Genomic DNA, 20,558 nt, shown 5'->3' on the forward strand with positions numbered 1-20,558 from the left:
TGGTAAAACTCCAGCATACTAGGTGTTGCACAAACCTAGTAAACTATCCTGTCTCCTAGGAAGTTCTGCTCTAGTTCAATAGAGAGATGTGCAGAAGAATGACATTAAGGGGCAAGCCAGTGGCAAGAAATGGATAGTATAGTAGAATACTGACAGGGCTATCATGGGAATAAAATGCAAAGATGCTATTAATGTCACATCAAGGTTGCACAATCAAAAGATGAAAAATGCAAACATTAAGATTCCTACGACAACTTTCAAAAAATGGCAATGCAGTCATCTCATTTACTGTAAGGCCTATAGCTGAAAACACATTTACAGGAGTATTTTAAACTAGGTGTTGAAAATACCAAGGAATGAGAACATGATGCATGTGCAGCAGGGCTGAATTACCACTGCTGTTGGATCTGTACATTTCTGGTTTTAATAATCATTCTCAAAATATCTAGGGGATTTTAGAGAAGAAGCAGTGAAAATGAAACACGGAGAGAAAAATACAAAATCTTTAGCAAAACATCAGGTTGCCCTAACTAATAATAATCTTCTGCTAGCAGCTATTGATACAGACTAAGAAACGTGTGCTTCCCAGTCCCCTTATGCCCTGGAAGTGTGAATGCTCAGACGCTGACATTTCCCATGCTCTGTCTATGAGGATCAGCACCTTTGTTAACTTCCTGACAGTTTCTCCCATCAAACTTACTCAAAAGCCCAAGAAAGTCAGTGAGGACCTTCCTGGTGCCTGGTTTAGATTTTGAATCTGGAATGAACATGCCATGTTTCAGATTGGAAAACCAATACATGAGCAAAGCTAGGCTGTTTTAAAAAACATTTTCCCACAACACTCAAAGCAGCAAAGGATCTCCCCCAACAAATGACAGAAAATAAAACTCACCTTTGTCTGGAGAAGTACAGACCTTGCAAGCCTGGGAAACTGTACCTTCAAGGGTAACGCGTCAGACTATTATGAATGAGAAAAACAAGGCTATAGGATCAGGGTTCATTATCAAACTGACTGGCCTAAAAGCACGCAGGTCCTGGTTGCACGGTCGCTGCTTACTGCCAGTCATATCAAGGATGAGTATAAACAGCCAAATTCATCGTAGTTACAGAAATAGGGGGTGGGGGGGAGCAGCAGCAGGCAGTAAGAAGTCCTTTTTTTATATGAATAAAGTTTTATTGAATTTTAGACAATTAGAAAGAACAAAGAAAGAGGAGCAAACAGTCTCATGGAGTGTAGGAACCAGAAGAGCTCTCCCAGTAGAGGAGGGGGGCTGCTGAGGGCAGTGTTCCCCTAAATATCACACAGGGGTTATACAAAAGCAGAGAGAATGTGTCTGGGCTTTTCTTTGATTGTATGTTCGGGGTTTTTTTTTCCCCTCCCACATTAGTGTTTCTAAAGCTACTCTTCTTCCCCCGTCAGTCCTACCACCCAGCAGCAAAGCGAGCAGACAGGCAAGAAAGAGGACTGCTCCGGTGAAACGTGCGTACACACACAGAGCAACTGCCTGCCTGCACTGCTGGGGGGGGTTTGCACCCATTCTGGATGGAGTTGTGTAGAGGGGGAAGGAAGGGAGATTGGATTTTTTTTTTTCTCCTTTTTCTTTTCTATTTTAAGCAAAGAAGGCACAAAATCTCAGCCAACCTTCAAACCTAGTGCTGCCCAGGAGCCCCCAACCTCCCCAAAAGCCAGTGTGTCCATGTGGGAACCCAGCCCTCACCTCTCCCCTCCTCTTCCTCAGAGTCTGTGCTTGCATTTGAAAGGTACCGCTCAGGCAGAAGGCCCTGCACAAGGTTTGTGCACTGCTAGGGAAAGTGAAGCCGTGCAAAGACAAGGAAAGCGGGGATGAGGAAGAGTCTGTTGGCTTAAACAGACCCTTTTTCCAACGTGAGACCTATGGAAAGTCACCTGCGACTCCCCACATTGCTTTTCCAAGAGAGACCTGTGAGGGCTCTGGTGCTTTTTTGGAGGTGACCGCTGCCTTTGCGTGTGCAAGGGTTGGTGTTATGCAGGAGGGCCAAGACACCCATCCAGGCATAGCCCCTTTGAGCCAGTGCCCTCTAAGAGGGTAAGACCCAACCCCTCAGTCCAGCCCTCCAAATGGCACCAGGTTCCTTCAGTGGTTTCAACTCTTGGCTTTGATTAAGGCTATTTAGTTGCAATAGAAAAAGGATAGGTGCCAGCCACAACCACCTCCCTGGCTGCGAGGAGATGGCAGAGCCACCGGCAGATGCCACCAGTACCCAGCCCTGGGACATTGAGGGAAGTAGGGGAGGCAGGGAGATAACACGTGGGCTTCCACAGGGTTACCCCCTCCATTAAGCCCCTACTTTCACTCTTTCTAAGGAAAGGGATTTGGAAACAAATCCTGCCAACCTCAGTGTCTGGGAAGTCTGTGTGCGTGGGAGAGTGGGAATGAAAACTGATGCCTCTCTGTTATGTCCCCAAGCCCAACACATGCCCTGCCATGCCGGCCAGCCCTGGATAGCCTGTTAAAGAAAACCCACCATGCAAACACCAAAGCTGTAGGGTTAGAAGCCACTTGCCCCAAAGCAGAGCAGCCCAGGGGCAGCAGGCTCCTCTGGACCTGCCTGCTGCTCTGCCACACCACCGTGTTCCTCTCTGCCTCCTAAATAAACCCAACAACACCCCAAGAAGCCCTAAAACCTCACCCTGTACACAGCGTCTCGGGCAACGGACGGCTGCGTCCTCCACAGCCGCGAACAGGGCTCTGCCGGCACGCCGAGCTAGTGCGGGGAAAAACACCCATCCTGAGGAAGACCTGTCTGTGTGTGTGTGTGTGTCTGCGTGCGTGTTGGGGTGGGGGAAAGAACTGCAAAAAATAACGACAAACACTCCTCGGTCCATGCCCTCGCCCCAGCCGTCCCCTCGGCCGGGCTGGTGGCTGTGCCTTCATCTCGCCCCTCCAGCCTGGCCCTGGCGCACTGCCCTCCTTCGTCTTCGAGGGGGCTGGGGCCGCCATGTTGAGGCATCCCCTGCCTCAGGACCCCTCCTGGCTCAGCCCTCCCTGCCCCGACGCAGGCTGTCGTCCTCTTGGAAATAAAACAGCAACAACAAGGGGGAAAAAAAAAAATAATATATATATATCTCCCCAAACCTCCCTGAAAGACCCAAATGGACGGAATCGACCCCCAACAAAACCGACAGGAAACAAAAGCAAAAGTTCCCCCCCCCCAAGGTCAGCGCTGGGCGCACGTCCCGGCCGGGGCCCAGCAGCCGGGGAGCACGTCCCGACCTCCCTGCTCCCCCAAAGCCTTGGCACATCTGCGGCGTCCACCGGCGCGAGGAGCCCCAACAGCCGGGGCGGGGGGGGATACGACATGGCCGATGCTGTCCCACCGGCCGTCAGCGGCCTCGGAAGGGGAGGGCAGAGGGGGAAGAGGCGAGTGTGTGTCCCCCCCGCCGCCTCGCCGCCTTTCGGGAAGGAGTAGGGTCTCTTCGCCCCACCGGGTACGAGAGGCCCCTTGCTCGGCTCGTGGCCTCTGGCACGGCCCTACACGAGGGAACCGGCCCGACTCTGGGCCGGCACCATGACGGGGACGGCCCCAATCCTCTCCAGCGTGGCCTGGCTGACGGCGTAGGAGCGGGTGTGAGGCAGCCGCGGCTTCCTACTGACCGAGCCGTTGCTCCGGATCACCTCCTGAGGGGACGGCGCCGTGCTGGCCGTCACCACCAGCGTCTTAGGGGGAGCCGGGGACGGGTGGCCGCCGTTGGCGTAGACGGGGCGGGTGCTCGTGCTCCCCGAGCGGGAGAAAGGGGGCTGGTGGGCATCGTTGCTGTTGCTGAAGCGGGTGAAGGAGTCTGTGGCGTGGTTGGCTTTGGGGTCGTTCCAGTAGCGGCTGTTGTAGGTGTTGGAGGAGGTCAGCGTGTCGTTCTCCGACGAGGACGCGTCGGCGTGGAATGTCTTTGCGGCGGAGGAGCATTTGGGTGGCAGGTCATCCTCCCTGGGAAGGAGAGGGTGTGAGGGCACACGGAGGATGCCACCCCGCTTCCCCAACGCTCCCCACCCCCGGCACACCCTGCTGGGGTCAACGCCATCAATTCAAGGTGAAGGACGGCACCAAAGTGAACCAGCATTGCTCCTTGGCCTGTTTGCTCATCCCTCTTTGCAGCACCCACCTCTATGCACATTAATTGCCTACAGCCGAGGCAAATGACCCACGCTCACGTGTCTAGGGGGGCAAAACCAGTGGTTGTTACAGCCACTGGTACTTTGCAGGCAATCGGTATGACTGTACAACCAATGAAGCTGACCCTCAGGGGAGCTGCAGGAAGCTACCAGAGGGAAACACTGGGGCTGTAACACCAGAGAAGATCACAGTTGTATCTCCAGAACTTTGCAGCTATCACTGTCTGGTATTGTGGGTCGGGATCCCCACCACGTCACTCTCCTACGGCTCTAACAACATCTAGTCAAAGCTCTCAATAAAGGCAATACTGAAAACAAAATCTGTCATTACTGTTCTTCATTTGCTCCCTCCATTTTCTGGACACATATGGATGGATATCTTCCCCTAGTCCAGGGGAACACACCCAGGATTATCAAGAGTGAGATTTCTGATTGCCTTCCTGCAAGCCGCTGCTTTTGCTGGGCGATCAGAGGTCCCCTGCCACCAGCTTTCCCCGACCCTTACCTTATCTCATTGGGAATCTCCTCCTCCTCTTCTTCTTTGTGTTTATTTTTCCAGTAAAACAGTGCCACGGCCACCAACACAATGCAAACGACGAGCACAACGGCGCCTGTGGCCACCGCTCCTGCGATCAGGCCGATACTCCGGGGGTGAGCTGTGGGGACGATTAAACAGAGAATAGAGAAGAAATCAGGGCTGGGCTGTGGCCAACCATGAGAATTTGAAGCTACCATGGCTTGGGAGGAGGGAAAGGCAACGTCCCCATTCCAGGGCACAACGATCTTCTGATAGCGAGGCACATGGTGGCTCACAGCAACCATGGTTACACACGTTACTGTCACAAGACAGAAGCAGGCGGCCAAACCTCCCTTGGCAAAATACTTACGTGCAATGACTTGCAGGTCCAGAAGGCAAGTGCTGGTTCCAATGGCATTTGAAGCCACACATTGGTAAAGACCTGAGGACACAGTGCTGATATTTCGGAGGGTGACAGTGCCCTGGACTTGGTCTAGTCAGAGAGAAAAGAAGGATTTAAATCCCTCCCCCCCTTGAGGAAAACCGTGAAAAGGCAAAGTCAGCAAATACAGAATTTTGGTGTGAGACTCTTAAGAGAGAAATAAATTAGGAAATAACCTTGAGACGGAAGCATTGTGTGCACGCGCACACAAGATTAGGTCTTAAGGAGCTTACACTAGATGTTTCTTTTTCTTCTAATAGATGAATTTCTGTAAATGAAGGCTTGGGACTCTCAGCATTGTGTGAGAGAAGGGAGGAAAGAAAAGATGTGCAAATACCTATATCCAGATCTACCCGCTGAATTCAATCCTGCCCTGCAGAACCCCTGCTCTCCCATCCCTGGGATCCCCACCACCCGCTCTGCCAATTGTCCTCATTCCTGGATTATATAAAACTAAAATGCTTGTGTATTCTTAAAACACAGCAAGATAAAGGGCAAAAGTACAACTATCACTACTTGGTCAGGACATCTAGGCTAAGAAATCTTATGCACGGGACCTAGGGCTGGGCAATACCCAGTCAGATCAGAGCCTTGCTTTTACACACATCTGAAAGGCAACTCTGGCAGTAACTTACTGGAGAACAGTGACCTCAGTGTGAGAAGCTGGCAGTATTTTCCTGGGATGATTCTGCCTCCTTTCTCCCAGTTTCCAATCTATAAGCCTTTCATTTGGTTTAAAAGGCAGGTGAGTCAGCAGCTGAAATCTCCAGCCACATGCCAACATCTGGCAACCACGTTCTCTCTCTCCCACTCACCCAGACCCTTGTTCCTCAATGAGGAACATGTTTCTGTACCAAAAAAACATGAAAATTTAAGTGGCCACTGGAGGGTACCTAGTCCACCATGGCTCTAGGAATCTTCGTTCCAATAAAGTGAGCATGCAAGTGATGGCAGACACTCAGTGAGCCATGCCACCTTCTGGTGGCTCAGACAAAGGAAAGCACAGGCTGCCACCTGGGAAATAAGAGGATAATCAACAGAACGAGCACCTTGTGTGGCAGTTGGGGGCAACTTGGGAACATTGTCCAGTTTCTCCCAGAGGTATGTTGGCCGGGGGATGCCTTCTTCTGAGCTGCAGGTCAGTGTGATATCGCTGCCCACGTCCAGGGACCCCTGGATTCTGCAAAGCGGGGCAGAAGGAGGAACTGCGAGAGAAGAGGGGAAGGGGACAGCAGATCAGGAAATATGACCAAACAGTGGAGCTGTTTCTGCAGGCTCTTTCTGGACACGTGCTGCTGGGGAAAGTAAGGACGCTGGCATAAGCTGACAAGGGGACAAGAGGGATGCAGCAGACAAGAACCCATTAAGGTTTGGGGGGTGACAATTCACAAAGATTCCTGACCCACCAGCCCATCAGGGTTACAGACTACTGCTGACTTTCACAGGACCCAGTTCTTTTAGATCCCTCCATAGAGAAAAAGAAGGTGAACATTTCTGTCTTTGAGGCAGCAAGGGTGGTGAGAGCTAACAGAGCTGCAGACAGAATTTGCTGTGGTTGGGTTTTGCTTTCATATCCCCCTAATGGCGCACACTCTGGAGTATTTAACATCCTAGGGAGCATCCAGTACTAATTGCTTTCATGAAAAGGAAACAAAGATCTAAAGTCATTCTCTTCCTCTGTTGCTATGCACAAAACTCTTATGGTCCCTTCAGCTCTCCAGGCTGCCCTTGTACTTTATTTATGCTTCTTTGCAACTCTGCATCACAATGCTGCCACAAAAGCTTTCTCCCCACCATATTTTAAAACTCCATTGTATGTTACCTGCACATGAAGGCTATGTGCCCTACAAGCTCCCACAATACCCACAAGGCAGCCCATCCCTTGCCACACGATGTCTGTGGGCTCTAATGCATACGCTACCCTATTACTCCGCTACGATGCACTATCATACACAGAGGATCCCCTTGTCCCTGTTCCTCCCCTCTCCCCCACAATACCAATCAACACACCCAAGACAGTAAGTCCAATGACTCCAATATTCCTGACGCCTCGGTCGGGAAGATTGTTGACCAAACACTGGTATGTGCCAGTATCCGATAGCTGAGTGTTGTTGATGAAGATGGAGGCACTGGTGGTTGGCATTGTCACAGCAAATCCTACTCGCCCATAGAACTGGGGTGCACCACCAAAGATCTGACCCCCTTGGTAGAGAATAACCTGGAAAAGAAAGGAAGGATCAAACAACACTCTGCAGGAGGTGAGCAAGGAGGAAGAACAGCAGGCAAAACATGAGCTTCCAAAGCCAAAAGGACCAGTTCCTAAAAGACCTCTAAATAACCAGACCTCAATATGCGGTTGTCCCAGGCAGACCCATCCTAGCAGAGGTGTTTTCTTTAAAAGAGGAACACACTCTGTAGCCTGTTTTATGTCAATAAAAACATTCACGAAGGTAACAGAGCAGATAGATACCCAAGTCTTCTGTTCTCACAACTGAATACCAAATGTGATGGGGGCAGTGTGACCCAAGACCAATGCATTTCAAAGCAAGGACGTTCTTCTGCTATCAGAATATGTGGCCAAAAATGAGGCCAGCAGATCTCAGGTTGTGATTCTTGTGCCCACCACGATAGACTGTCATTTGCTAATGTTCAGAAGAATGGACTTGCATAAGCAACAGACAGTGAAAAAGTAAGAAGGGAAGTAAAAGGGGAGATAAGTCTATGAGAGGCCATGTGTTTTGGCACATTTTACATAGATTTCACAGGTTTAAGCCTGCAGCTGCTCCCAGGTCCTCCAAATCTTATATCCAGTGCACCAAAACCTGGATTACATCTCCTGCGCTCTTCTGAACACACAAACCACCAGAGGTCCAGGGCAGCAATACAGTACCACCTACACCTGCCCCCGTTGCACATCCAGCCAAGGACACAATGTGCATCAGTTCACGAAGCGCTGAAGAAACCAGATTCACGTAAGATCCAGAGGGTATGTTCAGCAATGAAGGGACATTGAAGTTCTGGGACAACCAGAGACTCAGCATTGTAAAGGGTCTACAACCAGATTAACGAGAAAAGGGTGAGGAAAAGGAAAGCCCCAAAGAAATACGTGCTCCAGTAGGAAAGGACCTACCTGTTGAGGCTGGTTGGCATTAGAAAGAGGAATGACCATCCAGATGACATTAAGGTTAGTGAGAGCAGCGTTAGTGGTGAAGGTGCAGGGCAATACTGCTGTCTGGCCTCGGGCAACCTGGATACTCCCTGAACTGACTGACACCTCCAGAGGACACACCAGACCTGGAGAGAGAAGGACACCCAGTTCAAGCATTTCAAGAGAAGGACACTCAGTTCAAGTACTGCAGGTGGCCCCATACACTTGCAGGTCATGACAGCAGCATCCTGTTGTTACGCAACGGCACCTTAAATTACTTCGGGCTAAAAAGAATTATATTCCTCCCTCAACAGATCAGGCTGCCCTCATGCAGACCTTTTTCACAGGCAAATGCAGATAGGTGGCCCTTTTAAGTGAGACTGCTCTAGTTTCTGAGCCTCTCAAAACAACAGGTTTTGTTTGGTGACGGGGAAAGAGCCGTAAGAGCAGCCAAGCTGTGTCTAAGAGATAATGAAATATGTTTTAAGCTCATCAATCTTAATGATACCAAACATTGCTGAAACAGAAAAGGAAACTGCATTTTAAAAGTCTTCACCTTCGAGGGGTAAGAAGAGAGAAACACAGTTCTCCCCATACTTCTATGCCTCATAGTCCAGCACGAGCCGAAACCTTTTAGTGCTATTTTTAATTTACAGGATTAAAAATCTAAAACTTTTCCAGTCCAGGTACTTCTACCTACCTGGTGAAAAATGCCTACTGATAATGGAGGGTCTCAACAAATCTCATTTATTTTCCAGCATTTCCACCATCCACTTTGCATCCCACACAGGCTGGACAGGGCTCAAAGCCTGACAAGCCCCAGCTTCCCAGCGCAGCACCTCAAGGTTGCAGTTTTTAGACTGCAAGTCACACAGGGAAATCTCTCCATTCCTACTGCCAAAATCTTGTCAAATGAAACTAACCAAGGAGTCACCACCACCATTTTGAGTAGCACTAAAATTCTTTAAACCATTTTCCCCACAAAATCAAAATATTGACTACAAAAAACATCTCTCTATATGACAGCTCACTATCTTCTTGTTCAAAGCATGTGGGAGGCTGCTGAAGAAGGTAAGGAATTTTCAAGCTCCAAGGCAATATCAGAATATTCCTAGCACCCAGGTGTAGTCTGTGGACCACCCCATTCTCTTGCTGACTCCAGGAAGGGCTGCCAGCACAGTTTCTATTTTCTGCCAAGAGACACCGGTTTGCTGAAGGTGAGATGATTCATAAGAACAGGTTTCCATTTGAACTACGAAGAAATAGAACTGGCTAATTTCTGAGAAAAAGGTGAGTGGTCTCTCGCATGCTTGTCTGCTGGGATCCTTCCCAGCCTACCTAATGGAGAGATGGGGTGCTCAGAGCCTGGGAGTGCTGAGCTTCAGATGCTACAGATCCAAAGTTTCTAGCACCTCAACAGCCTATAATGAGTTCCTAGGTTTGGACTGACTACTCTGGAGCTGCAATACCCCAGGACCTTGCAAATCCTCAGCAACCTCCTCTGGACTTCCATTCCCTCCTCCATATCTTCCACCTCCAAAGCCCCAGGTATTTCAGAGAGGCTCAGAAGTGCTTCAGAACAGAGCCAGACAAAATGCCATTTTAATCTCTCCAAGTGAAATTCATGAGTTTCTTACTTAACAGAAAAATACCCCAAGTCTGACTTTCCTCAAAAGCTTGGAACATACTTAAAAATATGGAACATTTTGGAAATTCCTAGGGAAACAGTTCATCTCTGGTGCTAACATCTCAGAGAATTAGGTGCCTGGATGAGGAACAGCTGATGAAAGCTTAATCCATCAATCTCCTATGCAGGGCTGTCAGTAGCAAGTGGAAGTAAATAATTTGAAGAGCCAGTAATAAGCACCACACCTTTATTACAAGGCATCTACCTTCCAGTTGTATCTGTGGTCAACAGACGGGGAATGGTTTTGGAATCCTCATTTGCCTATGGCTGGCCAGGCAGTGGCTGTACCCCAAAACCCAGAATTAATCCATGTCAACTCTGGAGATGTCTCTTACTGAATATGACCCTGACAAGGGATTGTCTTTTCTGCAGGTCTAACTTTGAAGGCTACCTTGCCATGACTACACATCCAGTCTAGCATCATCCATGTGCTAAACAGTGTGCAGGGAGTCACAAAAATTTGGACATTTATTGGATTAACCTTTCTCTTCAACATGGCGCAGAAAGCTCTTCTGCCATGTTCAGCTTAGATTTAATGAGACATTCTCCATGAGAGGAAAACCAACTACTCATCTGATCTGGAATAGCAACACGTGTTCTTCAGCCCCGTCCCTTGCGCCCTCGCACTTTCCCCTCCAAGAAAAAGCCACACATTCAAACTCTTGTCATTCAGAAAATGTAATACTTAAGTGTATTCACTAACAACAACTTTACTGGAAAAGTTAAGAGTTTACAGTTTGCATTGCAGGGTTAGTAACATCAATCACTCAATCATCAAGATGATGTGATTTTCGTACCTAACCACCCTCTTACTATTCCTAATATTTACTATTAGTTGATTGTAAACATCCTGCAGAATAATAAAAACACTAAAATAGAACATGCATAATTTCTTCACTGTAAAAATAACTTTCAATACATTTGAGAATTTCCCAATTTACTTATGAACAATTTAAAAAAGGAAAGAAAACACATAATATTCCCTTTGCTCTGCCAGTACCCCCGTCTCACCCTGCAGCACCCCACAGGCCCCATAATCTCCTCCCCCTTTCAAGGCACCACAGCATCCCTTTTAATTTGAAACCCATGGAGTGGGATTTTTTTCTTTGGAGGGGTGGGTGGCGCTACAGAAGAGCTGACGTCCCCATCCATTTCTCTTGCCAAGGGGAGCTGCTTTGAACCTGGCATGCAAGATGAGCACCCCCCGACTCACCATGCTGTCCTGTCTCTCTTGTTAAACCCATGGGCAAGCCAGCTCCTCAGAATTGCCTTTGCCTCATGCATCCCAGGGTCCATCGGCTGCTCTTTGGCCCAGGATGTGTACAAGGCAGGTGGCACTTAAAGACAAGGACTCATTTTGTTAAGCTAAGTGGCACTTGCAGGGCTACAGCTGAGGAAAACACACACAACCGCTTCTGACAAGTAAGCTTGAACAAGGCGACAGGAGGGTCAGGAGACCAAACGTAGGCAAAGTTTCTTCCACCACCGTAAACAGGGAGGTAGGCTGGTGTGTTAACACGGCGCTGGGGGGGCATTACTACAACGTGACTCCTCTCCCAGGGAGACAGCTGAAAGAGCAAAGATCAAATCCTCTTCAGAAGCTACAGCACCTTTCTTTGTATCTCAGACTAGTAGAAAATTAACACACTTAGACGTGCACTTGCCCATCTATGTAAGTATCTACATGACCGCATCCTTCCACACCAATACTCATGGCCCAAAACACAGGTGGATGCACACAAAGACACATACACTTATAAACCTTTTACACTTATATGCCCAGGAAGACACCTAGTAGGAAAACTCAACCAAACGATACGTATTTAAACTTTTCAAAATTAGGAGTTGCAAAAATGTGGCTTTGCATTAATGCAAAAGGAGGGAGGCAGGGGAGAGAGGGAGGAAGAGATGCCAAATTTACCATATCTATTGGGATAAGGATTCTTCAATGCAGCCTAAGGAATGAGGACTTGAATTCCCTTGGGTAGATATAAATGCAAATATAGATATATGCACACACATACGGCACAGTCTACTAAGTCAAATTACACATAAGAGGTCAGAAAAATCAAGCAAAGGATGTTGCAAAGGGTGTCCTTTTGCAAAAGTACACAATCCGGATCTTTTCTAAGTACTCGGAGAAGTTTAATGACTTGTGAGAGACAATAAGAATCGATCACCACGAAATCATCTCTTAGAATTGGATTACAATGGCCATTACACCCTCTCTTGTATGCGTAGTCTCCTCCTTACTTAGCAATTAAGCATCCCCGTAAGCAGCGTGCCTGGAGGAAGAGCAGGGTACACCACTGTCAGCAGAAAGAGGAACGGGCCCTTCCTGTACGTAGGACACTTTGATCTTAGCGTGATTCAGCAAACGGCTTTCTCCTTTGATCCTGATGCAGCAAGCTCCCATCACTAATTAGAACGGATGCTCCATTTTTTTGCCCCCTATCAGGGAACCAGCCAGCAGAGCAATGTTTTGGCTACAAAGGCTCTTTTAGAGCTTCTTCATATTTCCAGGACCGAGTAATTATCCTGGCAACAAATCACTCTGATTTCATTTTTGATGGCTCGCCGCTGCTTTTCCACGTAGCGCACTCAGCTCCCAACCCTGCATCCACGAAGGGGTCCACGTGGATAGTTCATACAGCGTGACACAAGCGCGTAGATCCCAGTCCCGCAACCAGCGTTTGCCTCTCCGCCGGGTACCAGGAGGAGGCAGATGCTGCCACATGTTTGCTACCTGCCCTACGAGGCTTGCAAGCCTGAGAGGCTTCAGAATATACCAGATGCAGCAAAGCTGAAAGGCATGGGCACATCTTAGCGCTTTGATTCATACTAGGTTGACTGAAAATGTGCCCAGATCCTGCTCGCTGACACACCTCTCTGCCAGAGATCACCAGCAAAACCAGCAAATTACCTTGGCTGACAGCCCCCTGAGTGAAACGAGGACTTCCACCACCATCACTTCGCATCAAGAGACCAGCTTATAACACGAACAGCCGACGCACAATCACCGGTCCGTATCACCGTGATGACAGATGGTCACAGACCACAGGGACCTCAGGGGCCGTGCCTTCAGGAATCACCGTGGTCACGCTGTTGAAGATGTGCTAACGGCACGTCCTCCTCCACTGTTGGATCCTCCCCGGCACCTGGTTTTTAGAGGCAACCATGCTCAGCGAGATATCTGGGTATCACTTGGCTGGGGTGCAGTATAGTGCACTGAGAGGGTCTTCCCCCACTGTATTTAGCTTAGGAGTATAGATCTCCCAGAAAAATAGAATTTTCTTTGGAGGATCATTCATACTGTGAAAGTCCAGCTCCTGCCCTCCCTCACCTTCTGGAGGACACTCTCTACTTTGCAAGAACCCCCCAAAAAACTGTCGGCAAGTCAGCAGCATTGTGCACCCGCTAGCAGCAACCTCCTGATACGCAAACGGCGTGGGAGGCTGGGCTAGCATGACTTTGCATACGCAGAGGCCAGAGTACAGGTTCGCTCTGCAGTGCTGGCAAGCCAGGGAAGCAAATGGCCAGGGGAGAAAGGAGGGAGGGAGGGAGGTGTGAAAGGGATGAAAAATACCTCAGCTGCGTGCATTCTGCATCTCCAGACCTCAAGGGAAAACATGCAGAAATGTGCGTGGCTGGGGGGAAAATGAAAATCAAGATTCAAGCTGTATCAGCTTGCATCCGAAACGCAGGGAACGGCTCCCCCGCACCCCCAGTCCCAGCGCAATTAGCAATCCTGTTGGCACGTGCTGGGGAAGGCGCCTTTGGCAGCGTGACATTTTGGGTCCCTCGTTGGAGAGGCAAAGATGAGGTCGCTCAAAAGTTTCAAGAACAGGGTAGGAACACAATGTTCGATCTGGCAACTGCAGGCAACAGAGGGAAAAACCGCAGAGCAGCCTTTTTCCTGAGATGAAAGGAAACCACGAGTCGCTGTGCCTTTGGCCTGCCTCGTATCTCTGAGTCTGGGACCAAAACCGCCTTCTGTGCTAAAGAAGAGAAATGTCTCCCACCCCAGATGAGCTGAGGTACATTGCCAACCCAACACGCTGAGCAGCAGCAAAACCTACAGCCCAGCAAGGAGCGACTCACAGCTGGAGAAGACAGCAGCAGATGCAGGGAGTGCTTCTGCCACAGGACCTGCTACTGCAGCAACCGTTCAAAAGCCCCCGAAGGAGCCTGACTTGCAGTTGCAAGCACTGATAACGTTGAAGTTATCCAGCACGATATGACAGCATCCAAACAGGCTGCTCAACAAGCTGTCTGAATACTGGTCTTGCCCATTCGCACCAGGGACTGAGCATCCTCCTGTCGTTCTAGATGTGCTACACTTGCTAGTTCAGAATCTATCTAATCAAAAGCAATATTTAGCCAGCCTAGTGTCTGGAGGCAGCTTGCGGTAGACTCCAACCTGCTCGTAGAACCAGCATCACCAAGCATTCCAATGGAGCACAGATCTGAGTTAATGCCCAGCTAGGCTAAATTATTTCCAGTTCGCTAAGGAAATTCTACCATGGAAAAACTTCCAGCCTCCAAAGTCATTCTGCAGGGCAGGCATTTGGGACAGATGCACACTCTCATAGCAGACTGTACCCTGGGGCCAGTGTGTCCTAGCACAAACTTTCCTGGGGAGGATGCTTGGCAGAGACCTCCTTGGAACAATTATACTGGGAGCAATAGTGAGAAGAAGGGAGGGCTCCACCACACTGTAGCCCTTCTGCCAGCACACAGCAAGGAGAAGGCAAACTCTGCTCCAGAGACATCTACGGGGTGATTGCCTCCGTGCCCCAGTTTGTGGGCACAAGTTATACAGGTGCTACAGGGAGCCTTCCCAGAGAGCCTGCGGGGCATACTGGGGACACCCAAGAAAATATCATGCTTCTGCCAGAAAAGAGGGACAAAGACTTTCTAGCATAGCTCCTCCTCAAGACACAATCAACGCTGCCTAAGCCACTCCCAACAGAAGTTTGTCTAATTTAGTCTTTAAAGCCCCAGACGACGTCTGTACTGTGCAGCACAGCGTAGCAGCCTGGTCCAGTATTCGGCAGCCCCTGCTTTCTTGTAATTCCCAGAGCTCTCACCAGTGGTGCCTCTGGGTCTCTGCCCTTCCCTCTCTGCACCCCGGCCATGGAAGTCACACTCGCCAACCCTGTCCTTTCCCCTTGCCCTGTCCAGCTCTTTCTGCACTATCCCTATCACGACGATGGGCAAGTACACAGCTCAGAGCTAAAAAGAGAGGTTGCAGCTAGACAGAGTTTAGCTGTTCTGTTCTCTGAAACAGCTGCATCAAACTTTGAATCTCTCAGACACCAGATGGAGAATTTATTGGGAGTAAGCCCATTCCCTTTATTTGAACAGGGACAATATCCCGAATCAGGCTCATGCTGGCTCTTTCTGGCTCACAGGTCTAGCAGTGGGATAGTAACCCGACAGTGTATAAGGCAAAATAATCTCCAATTCTTTCCTTCCTCTCTTCGCTGGCTTTACAGGACAGACTGGAACAAACAGCAGGAAAACTATCACATCTAGGATGGATTTAGAGCAAGTTCTCCGTAACACAGGTGTTAAACCTACACTGACACTAACTTTTCCTCTGGGGTGTATACAGTGTTACTCTCGCTGTTAAATGCATGTCAAAAGCCAAGTTAACCTCTAAGCACCTTTATCCCTGGAGAATTCATTAGACACAACTGCTAGTATCTAGTTAGCCTTCCAGCACGGAGCCTCCCAAGTAAATAGATCCATTTTACCACACTCAGGATTGCTGCCCACCCTGTAGGATATGCGGGCTAGCAGACACTAATCCAGGGAGAAAACACAACTTCAGGGTCTTGAACTTGAGCCCCGCAGCATTTCTTGCCAAGAACTAGACCAGCTGATCAGGGGCATTGGCTACCTGTAAATCTGTGCGGATCACACCGCCCCTTCTCCCTTAGCATCTATAACCTCATCTGAACTAGACAGAAAGCTAACAGCGAAACTTCCCGCTGACCCACTCTGCTCTGGCCTCAGCTGTTGGCCTGGTGAATAGCGGTCATTACCACCCCTGCCATCGTCCCTTTTAGAAATAAGTCTTTCTCTGCAGGCCAGCTGCGAGGAGGATTTCAAACAACTGTCTGATTGAGATGACATGGAGCACATCTCCCTGCCCCTGACCTCCCCAACCTGCAGCCGCAGGGGGGATGAAAACTGGACTTTAAGACCAAAAAGAGGCAGGAAAGCTTTCAGCTAGACATACTTCAAGAATGGTGTCAGTTCCCTCCCACGTCCTTGTCAGAGGAGCTGGACTAGCTCTTGCGGGGGTAGAAAAGTGGCTCTCACGACACACTGAGGAATTTGATTCCTTCCCCATTAGTGGCACAGACTCCCTGGGTCCTGCTGAGCAAGTCAGTCAGGTCTGGGTATCCCCAGAGGCTCCCGATTAGTCCCTATCAGTTGCTCAGGTTTACACCTCAAGGGTTTGATTTGCTGAACTGCTGAGCATTCAAACCTGCTGGGGAAATCAAGAGGGGCTGTGCTCTCCATGGAGCAGGGATCCATTATGTTAAGCTCTCCGTGTAGCCTGAACGATGGTCTTCCAACAGGTCTTAATGCTCGTGTTTAATTAGTCACAGTCTTGAAACGCAAAAGAGGTTTTTGAACTGTGGGAAGAGCACAGTGTCAGAGCAGCTTGCTAACGCGTACAAAGTGGGAACAAGAACCCAAGTCTGGTTTACAGATGCTGTGGTGATAGCAGGGCCGGAGCCCAATGACCCAAATGGTCCTTTCCAATTCTGGACTCCTGCTGTGCTCCCAGTACTGGCTTCTCTTCTGTGTCTCTATCCAGCCTGGCTGAAGCTGCCAGGAGAGCCGCCTTCTTCGCAGCTCCTGCTAGCTGGGATGGTTGCCTTGCATCTCTCTGCTGCCTCGGATGCAGCATGCGTGCAAGTTAGAGATAGAAAAACAACTGCATTGTATTATAGCAAGATTATAAAAATAGGAAGGGACATTGATAGGAACAAAAATAGCATCTACAATGACATTAGCTAGGATAAAACTAATCAATCGCTGTGCTCTGGGGCATGCGTTAATCCCCTCTCCATGGTATAGTGTTGCACAATTAGGTACATTATGGAAAGTTTAACACTTCCCTCCGATGCATGCGGCACTGGCTGGAAACGGAGACTGCTGCGATCTGAGCTGGCAGTCCTTGAATTCACAGCGTTTGCAGAGGACTCGAGGAGCAGCTGCACTACTGAGGTTGGGAGATTTTTTGCTTTGGCAGATGAGCAAGACCAGAGGGGACCCAGAGGGGATCAGGAACTCCTTCAAGTGCTCGCTCATTGCTCCCCTGAATTGAAAGAGGGAAGGGGTGGGTAAACCTAATTCAGCCCATTCTGTGGGACCATTTGGTGTCAAACTTTGCCCATTCCTGGCTGTGCCCAGCACTGGAATCATCAATGACTCATCCCCCCAGGACTCAGGTGGGCAAATCAGTAGCATGCAATCTGTCTACAGAGGATGGCTGAAGGCCACAATGAGGCAGCATACTGGAGGTACAAACTGGGTGATATGTCCTTGCAACAAGGTGCCAGTCAATTCTTTCCCTCCTAAGGTCCTCCAGAGATGCTTGAAGCACCATTTTCCAAATCACAGGTACAGGCAAGGAGGAAAGTTTAGCTGGCTACAGAAAGGTATCTCCCCATTCTTTGCCTTTTACAAAGCTGAGACTGGCAAACACAGTCCCTCCTCCTTCACCCCTAGTCCTGGGATAGATCGGCTCTGGGGAATCCTGCTGCAGTAACTTAAGACGTTATCATCCTCTGCTGCTTGCCTTGTCGCTCAGCACAAGGTTATTGCCCCAAAACCTGCAAAAGCAGAAAGCAAGCTGTGCCTCCATCTCACAGCCAGGCGTTAATTAGCATAACCTGCAGAAGAAGGTGTAAGGACAGGCTAACTTGCTTTGCTGTGAAAGGGGAAAGCTGCATTGCAGACGCACTGTCCTGTTCTGCTCACTGCCACAGTGGAGGCATCATCCAACAGTAATGAATGTCTAGGGGTGGGAACATTTTAAATAACCATGGCCAGTTACTTTAGCTGAAGTGACTCGGGAATGAAAGCTTATCAAATGTTCATGCAAGCATATTTAAGGTGGGAAGATCAGCTTGAGTTTGCAAAGAGCCTGCAACAACAGCTCGGAGCTGCAGACTCTCCCGTTCATCTAGCTCAGATGCCAACATAAAGGTCCCACATCCCTCCTTTTAATTTTCTCACTGCTTGTCACAGCACATCAGAAAGGAAAATGCACCTTTTACAGTAAAGAATTGTATCTGTGTTTTCTAAAAGAGGGAAAATGCACAGAGCTGACTGAGAGCCGCAAAGGCATACATTGGCTTCGTTTTCCTGAAGCAGGTTGCAAAACCTCACAGGAGCCAGCTCTTAACATTTGGCAAGCGCCACCATGGCCAGCCACTGTCTCTGAAAGCATCCTCAAGCATCCCCGTGGGTATCTGTAACCACACCTGAGGCCAGCTGAGCCCACAACATACGAAGTACGGGATGAGATGAGAGCTGTATGTAACTTGCTTACCCCAGAGCAGGAGGCTAATTAGAGGTCTTCCCAGGATCTAAAAGCAAAAATAGGCTCGAGTTCCAACCACCTCCCCCCCTCCCATTTCTTTGCTAGTATTCTCCCAGCACAGCCCACTCAGCAGAGATGTGTCACGCTGCAGATCAGTGCCAAGTGCTGGCAACAGCATGTGACATTGCTGACACAGCAAAGTTGCCTCCTTCGAGAGAAGTTATCCACTGGTGCCTCTGCAAGAGAAATGTATCTGCTCCCAAGACTGGGGAACAGAGAGTCAGGGTTAGGAAGCTGAAATTAAAACAGGTCGGCAAAGCTCTACTAAGACACTCACTCCTATTTTCTGTTTGCCGAGCCATAAAAAATACATTAACGGCCCAGCAGCTTTGTAAATGATTTATGGTCAAAAGAATAAATTTCTTCCTTCTCTCTTGGTTTAAAAAAAAAAAAAAAAGCGCAACATAGTGATAAACTGCTTAATAAGGGAAAACAACTCGAGGCTTAAATATGTTCAATGGTATATTGAGTGGGAAGGACAAAGCCCATAAGGAATAAGATTAAAGCCTAGTAATGGGAGCTGGCACAGAGGAAGGCAGGATGAACGAGTGGGCAGGCTGGAATATACGACTTGTGTATGGTGGGAAGGGCAGGACCGTGGGGTGCAGCTGCGTGGGAAAAGAGGTGGGGATGGGAGAAGGAGAAGTGGCTCATCAGTGACTTTTAACACAGAATGCATCAAGAGATATGCGTTCTGCATATCCCTCCACCTCCTGCCCCCATTATGAGAAAAATGCCATTGAACCACAGACTGCAAACTCACAGGCAAGTGGCTTTTTCACCTACCCTGATACTACCATCATTAGGGCTAACTCCAGCACAAATAGCCCCAACCTACGATTCAACTACTGTTCAACTACTTTTACCCAAAGCACCAAGAGCTATGTCCATCCTCCCCCAAAAAGGAGGAAGAACAGAGGGTGATGGACAGAAAAAAGACAGTGCCTGCCCTATTAGGCACAGGCTGGGTGAAGATGCAGGGACGCGCTGCTGCGTGGCACTCTCACTGCAGACACCACCGACATCCCTGGGAGACCTCCAGGAACCTCAGTTGACCACATGAAACCCAGGCCTTGCTGATGCTGCTGCGTCTTCCAGAAATGATGAGGCAGCAAGATAACAGGAACATGATGCATCCACCCACCCAGATGTCAATGGGCTTCACCACAAACAGTAGGGCAGCCACGCACGCAGGGCTGCACGTATGACGCAAAGCCACTGAAGACAACGAGGAGGGCTCCAAGGAGCTGGGATTTCCTATGTGAGAAAGATTCCCTGCAACGGGGAGAGAGAAGGCTGGGCCAGACCTGCATCAGGCTGGAGAGGGGCTGAGGGCAGCCCCGGGAGGGAGACGCTGGGGGAGAGGAATGAGGGGCTGCGGTAGCAGCGTGGGAGCTGGGATCGGTGTTAACGAAGTGCTGGGGACCATGAACGGTGCGGTTTGAGGATAGGAAGTAACTCCCCAAGAAATGGCCCCACGTCTCCAAGCCAAATGCAGGGGAGCTCCCCCAACGCTTCCTAGGGTACCCACCTTACCTCCCTTCGCCCATTACCAGGATATTCCAGCACCATCATCACCCCACGGTTGGTTATGATGGCCTGTGGGAGGTTATGATGGGCTGGTCCCTCGACAAGGGGGTGACTAAGACAAAACAAAATAAAATTAAATAATTTAAAATAAAAGGAACGCCTGAAGAGACAGAAAGTAGCCATTTCTGAGAAAAAAAGTTTTCATTTATAGACTGAGAAGTCAGGAAGGACTGTCACCAGGATGAGTATCAGATTCTTAAAGAATCTGGTCCAGCTACCCACAACTTTTGGCTGAGGCAACGCCAACAAGTTCGCTATCTGCTTTCCACCCCAGTTTTGTGTCTCACGTATGAAACGTTCTCATCCTGTGGAGCACACAAGCTTTGCAAGTGAAAGGACATTTGACAGATGTTCTTTGGTGTCTGCCGTGCCTTTGAGCTCCCCTAAAAATTTTCCT

The 20,558-nt window shown here is 49.2% G+C and overlaps 1 protein-coding gene across 1 annotated transcript in view; it reads right to left on the bottom strand.

The window, feature by feature from the left end:
- Window positions 1–1,196: 1,196 nt before the first annotated feature.
- The window catches only part of IGSF11 (immunoglobulin superfamily member 11), a 107,504-nt gene continuing 88,142 nt past the window's right edge, over window positions 1,197–20,558 (bottom strand). The window contains exons 2-7 of the mRNA XM_075034771.1: window positions 8,238–8,401; window positions 7,118–7,325; window positions 6,157–6,312; window positions 5,036–5,158; window positions 4,654–4,804; window positions 1,197–3,963 (exon numbers count right to left, since the gene is read on the bottom strand). Coding sequence (XP_074890872.1) covers window positions 3,513–3,963; window positions 4,654–4,804; window positions 5,036–5,158; window positions 6,157–6,312; window positions 7,118–7,325; window positions 8,238–8,401 — 1,253 coding nt within the window. The 3' untranslated portion in view covers window positions 1,197–3,512. The remainder of the gene's footprint in view (window positions 3,964–4,653; window positions 4,805–5,035; window positions 5,159–6,156; window positions 6,313–7,117; window positions 7,326–8,237; window positions 8,402–20,558) is intronic.

This window comes from Buteo buteo, chromosome 8 (genome assembly GCF_964188355.1).
Source record: "Buteo buteo chromosome 8, bButBut1.hap1.1, whole genome shotgun sequence".
NCBI lineage: Eukaryota > Metazoa > Chordata > Aves > Accipitriformes > Accipitridae > Buteo > Buteo buteo.